At 44.4% G+C, this 5,645-nt stretch overlaps 1 protein-coding gene across 1 annotated transcript; it reads right to left on the bottom strand.

Moving 5' to 3' along the window:
- Positions 1 to 1,113: 1,113 nt before the first annotated feature.
- On the bottom strand, positions 1,114 to 5,327 carry LOC100381545 (uncharacterized). Its single transcript, NM_001174373.1, has 3 exons — positions 5,285 to 5,327; positions 4,347 to 5,149; positions 1,114 to 1,548 (listed from the first exon to the last, which is right to left on the bottom strand). The coding sequence occupies exons 2-3, from the start codon at positions 4,576 to 4,578 to the stop codon at positions 1,376 to 1,378; spliced, it is 405 nt and encodes a 134-aa protein (NP_001167844.1). The 5' UTR covers positions 4,579 to 5,149; positions 5,285 to 5,327; the 3' UTR covers positions 1,114 to 1,375.
- Positions 5,328 to 5,645: the final 318 nt, after the last annotated feature.

Raw genomic sequence — 5,645 nt, 5'->3', positions numbered from 1 at the left:
GTTTCACAACATGGAGATTCAAGTTTGTGTGTGAAATCCGACATACTATGCTTTTTATCTAGCTTTGCCCTAAACACGCAAAGATAACATTATTGCAATAGAAGGTACACAAGTAGAGGAACAAACAGAAACGCGACATAATTCTGTTTGTCCATATCCACGGTTTCATAGGTCTTGTAAAAAAAATATCATGTACTCCAACAAGAGTAATCACATGTGTTCAAGTCCATGGGTCCAAGCGAATACGGAGGCAATACTGCTCGTACTTGTCTCCTGTCCTTTCTTATGCAGCCTAGAAATGTCTAGTGACAGTCCTATGAGCAGCCTCTTGTGACAATAAAAAATATATGACAAAATATTAGTGTATAATGACTACATGAAAACGAACATCGCATATATTATCATAGACTTCAATATCTTACAAATTGTGCCAACAACCAATCTCAACTACAAAGCATTAGTTTACACATGCTTTGGTCAGAAGTTCATTTCATAATCAGAATAGCTTAAACCAAAATCCAATTCTTATGGTGATTGCTGGTACAAAGCTACAAAAGAGACTGATGCAGGCGGTGATCTTGCTCTTAGCTTTATCATCGACGTTTTCGAGTTGCATGCAAGCAATGAGGCCTCATGATTGCAAGCATGAAAGATGTAATATTGGGCCTGTTTGGTTCAACTTTTTTCTGACCAGCTTTTCCGAGAATCTAGCTGTGGGGAGAATCTGGCTGTGTACAGAATCTGAGTATCATTAGGATTACGTGCGGAGGAAGATAAAGTTGTCCATGGGGCTCAGGATCTATAAAGTGACGGATTACTACTATTACGACGACTCAACCGATTATATGTTTATGTTGATTTTGAATGGTTTTTACCCAAACGAAGCTGGCTAAAAAGCTGAGTGTTTGGCAGTCCGCAACAGCTTTTGGTGGCCAGAAGCTGCAAAAAGCCGAAACAAATAGGGCCAACATCTTGGGCTATTTATCCAGAAAGACAACAGGGAATACATATTACAGTACATCTGTGAGTTCCTCAAATAATTCTAGGGTCCACCTGATGACCAATTTTCATCCTGATGAACCACCCACTCGTCTAGTCGTATGCAATTCGATTGTCGGCCTTGCTGCGAGGCTTAATTATAAATAAAAGGAACACACGTAACACTATTCACATATCCAAAACACAGTTACAACGTATATAATTGACCTGCATCTCGCTAATGGCGATGCATCTACATTGATTTACAGAAAAACGAAGGCTATCAACCTGGGGCTACTATCAGTCTCACAGATAAGCTGAGTAAAGACCAACAGACAAATAGCAAAACGATGGCTATATTGCTCATCTTTCAACCTCCATGACCGTTAGTGTTGAATCATTGTTGGTTTTGTTGAATCTGCTGAGTGAAGTTGGGATTCTGGGTCTGGTTCTGAAGGCCCACCATACTTTGCACGTTCTGTGCACCTGCCTGCATGTTCCCGTATACCCCTTGCTGCTGCTGCTGCTGCATTCCCATCGTGCTGCTATTTGTGGCTCCCATACCGAACACTGCAGCAGAAAACAGCAGAGTTCAGTAATACAAAGTTGATACGATCATTTTTTGGCACAAAGTAAAATAGACCAATGATGATTCAAAATGAAAGGACACTTTTCATCCAGCACTGATAATTTGTCCATAGTGGAAAGTGCTCTTAACTTTCCCTAGTTACTGAATTCTTGTGTTTGTAATGACATCCTACCTTCGCATTATGGTAAATTCCAATATATTTTATCCTTTTGAATTGTGATAGGATCAGGTATCTAAATTTATGCGACTCAAAAGGGCTTGCCTCTGCAATGCGTACACATATTTCTAATATTGAGGAGCAGATTTCTACCAAATAAGCCAGTAAAGCCACCAAAACAATTGATAGACAAATATGATGTCTCAAATCCATGGCACATAACATTTTTATTTTTATCCATTTGATAGTGCTAACTTGAAAAATCTTTAAGGCCTTGTTCGTTTCCGTCGGATTGCACCGGAATCGTTCCAGCTAATCAAAGTTTATATAAATTAGAGAAGCAATCCGGTTAGGAATCGTTCCGACCCATCAATCTGGCACAAACGAACAAGGCCTAAAAGGGAAAGGGATACATACTTTGGTCAGTCAGCATTTGGGGATGGCTCCTATGTGGATGCCCATAGGCAAGCCCTTTTGAGTCGCAACACGACAACACCAGTTGCTAACTGCTCTTTCTCAGTGATGGTTTTCTGACCAAATCAGAGTAGCATGCAAAAAAAAATCAATAACATGGCCGTATCAAAAATAGATTGATCCTATTTATATACATGCAAGTGGTGTTGTCGTGTAAAGAGTTTGACCGTTACTGCAGCAGTAACTTTGAGTCCAGAGCAGTTAGCAAACAAGTGGCAAGAATTTTGGAATCAGTTCACAAGCGGCATTAATTTGTATACAAGCCTACAATGGATTTTTTATGAGGCTGTTTAAGCTTCATATAAACCTTGTTGTATTAGTTGACCTGTAATTTCTGCAACTCAAAAGCTAGTAGAAATGTGGAATCAGTTCACACTGCAGAAATCACAAGCCCCATTGTGGACACTGCCACAAGAATCTAATAATTTGCAGTGCTTCATTGTGGGAGAGCTAAATTATCGAGAACAACATGGAAGAAGCACAAATGCACAATCGTAGCTTGTCACATCGCGCTAAGGGCTAACTTTTTTAGGTAAAAAAACTTGTGCCTAATTGAACTGCCTAACTGCTTCCACACATCATGTATCACAAACACACGATTTTGCCTTAAGGGCCAATCTAAGTATCTAACAATACCAAAATAACATGAACCTAATATTAAGTAGCAAAAAGGAGGGACATGATTCTCTCAAAGGTAAACTACATAATAAATGTATAAACTAAGCACGTACCAGCGCTCCCTGTGAACCCGGATCTCCAAGGACAGCCTCCGTTCAACATTTACATCTTTCTAATTAGCTTTATAGGAACACTATTGGTCGATGGGGGCGCTGAGTGGCACCACGGAGGGGCTTCAGTGCCCGTAGGGCAGAGACGACGACCCTGGCCCTAGACGAGGCGACGAGTAGGAGGGAGCTTGGCTGGGCGAGGCCAGAGGGTTGCGAGGGGCGGATGGAGCTGGCGAGGAGGCGAGCGGCGGGGACACGACCTTTGTCGATTCGACCACCACCTCGATGCTCGGGAGGCGGGTGTGGCGGGTGGGGGCAGGACAATGTCTCGGGGCTCGAGGGCGGGGGGAGGGGCATCGGGAGCGGTGCTGCTGTGGTCTTGGGCTTGAGCGGGGGCGAGGAAGGAGACCGCACATGCGTGGAAGATGTCGTAGTTCATGATGACATGGAGCGCGCTTGTCCAGGCGCAGAGGGCGGCGATGGAGAGAGGCCTTGGCCGGGGAGGTCGAGAGCCACAGTGTGGACGCCGCGGGAGGAGAGCGATGAGAGGATGCAGCCTTAGGACAAGGACCCTGTGGCGAGGCTCGAGATGATGAGGATGCGGTGCGCGGGGAGCCAGCGTCGTTGCCGGCAATGCGAGAGGTCACGACGAATAGGCCGGGGAGGGATCGAGCTTGAGGATGCACCCTGCGGCGAGGTGTGTACAGAGGAGGCGAGAGAAGAACTGGAGATGAGGGAGGCAGGATGTGGGTGATAAGGAGCGTGTGGAGGGGTGGCAGCGAGGTTTCGGGGGAGGTGTGGTGGCGCGGGCGAGGACGAAGGAGCACATGCAGGCAAAGATGAATCACGGGGGAGGACGACGGAAGGACGACGGACGAGGACGAAGGAGCACATGCGTTCATCAGGCGAAGATGGATCACGGGGGTGGGGGCACGCGAATCACGGGAGCGGAGGCACGGTGAAGCAGGTGGACGCCTACTTTGCTCTCTTATAGAGTAGTAAAGATTAAGCCTGGATAATGGTAAATCTGCAAGATACATGTTGTTTAACGCCTGAATACAATAATGTCTTTGGTAACATGTTTTATCTAAAAATATGGATGTAATGCTCTTTTGCAATTTTACTGATTTTATTTGGTCACTCAATTGTAGATGACTCAGTCGTTGAGCAAGCTCGATGACAGTGAAAAAGCACAGTGCACACTGCACTACTGCTGTGGCTGTTGTCAGCGGGAGGCAGGCTGCCCGCTCTGCAAACACATGGGATAAAACGATCTTTGTCTAGCAAATAAAGGCATGTCATGACAGATTGATGTCAGTGTATTTGTGACCATGTGTTATGAGATTTTGCAAGAACAAACCACAGAGACGAGTTGAAAACACAAAATCAAGAGCCACAAGAAGGGGGAGGATGAGGGTACCTGTTGGTGAAGAGTAGCCCGATGCACAAGTTGCCCATGCAAAGGAGGAAGATCCATTTCTAGGAGATGGGGCCTGTCCCTGGTAGCACCAAATCATCTCCTCATCCTCCTCCCACTCCCAATCTGAGATGCCCTGGTTGAATACCCGTGCGTTGCAACAAAAAAATAGTGCAACAATACCATATGTATGACCATGTGTTGTATTGTTAATCAAAATGTTAGTGCACAACATGCCATGCCTAAAGCGTATAGGAAGAATAGAAGCACGAAGGAAAAATTACATGATTACCAACACGAGTCACCTCAGATTGGGACATGAAACAGGAGTAAGAGAAGTAACAATGCCAAACCATAATTTCCAACATCCAATTCTTGATCAATGTCATTGTTGCAAGATCCTCCTTGTTGGGAGATCCTATGGCTGCTGCACCTTAGAAACCAAATTATTAAATCCAACTAATCTGGCCCAGATTTGAAAACCCAAACTCCAACTAAAATGGAACAAAAAACATTCTTATTTTGACCAGACCTTGTTCTAGCCAAGAACAGACAAAAGGGAGTAACTTTTGAAGCAACATAGATTCGATTTTACCTGTGGATTCCGACATATCATGCACTGGTAGGGTGTTACCCATATTTACAGCAGTGAACTCCGAGGTAGTTGCGAGTCCTAATAAACTCTAGCCGGATCAGGCAGCAGAATCGATGGGAGGGCATGGGGTTGGAAACTTGCTTGCCCATCCAGTAGATATTCACACTCAGTTCACGACGTCAGTTGCAAGAGTCACCTTCAAAACCTCACTCTGCAGTAGACAATAGTCAATGAGAAACCTTTCTGTTCACAGATTAAAGAAGATTAGGTGCAGGCTGTCAATTGAAATAATACAACCATAAAGATCAATGTGAACATAAGCATTTAAGATGGGACTAATGCTGACCTTAAGCCCAAATTCTTCAGTGTGGCTTAGTACTCCATAAGAGTGCCAAAAAGGAATCCAGACAAAGGCTTGATGACAAACTGTCTGATATAGCCAACAATAATAGCATCTGGCCCTTTTATTGCTTCAATAAAATCCTCGGCGTTTGAGTTTACACAAACAGGAAACATCAAGAACTCCAAAGCCTGTGCATAATACCTGGAGTGCAATAATAAGATTTGTTTCTTATGATTGGCAACTGATATAGAAATTCACCCCATGTTGTCATGGGGTCGTCGCCCTTCTCCACCACAACTTGCAACTGTCCCTCGTCATCCCTTTCTCTAGCCCTTCTCCACCACGACCTCTAGCTGCTCCTCAT

The sequence above is a fragment of the Zea mays genome, chromosome 8 (genome assembly GCF_902167145.1).
Source record: "Zea mays cultivar B73 chromosome 8, Zm-B73-REFERENCE-NAM-5.0, whole genome shotgun sequence".
In the NCBI taxonomy this organism is placed as follows: domain Eukaryota; kingdom Viridiplantae; phylum Streptophyta; class Magnoliopsida; order Poales; family Poaceae; genus Zea; species Zea mays.
The sequence above is the reverse complement of the archived record's forward strand: the minus strand, read 5'-3'. Positions and strand labels throughout refer to the sequence as shown.

Coding starts and splice junctions, on each gene's coding strand:
- LOC100381545 (NM_001174373.1), bottom strand. CDS start 4,578: ATGTTGTGCACTAACATTTTGATTAACAATACAACACATGGTCATACA. Junction 1,549..4,346: donor GGGCTACTCTTCACCAACAG/GTACCCTCATCC, acceptor TTTCTGCTGCAG/TGTTCGGTATGGGAGCCACA.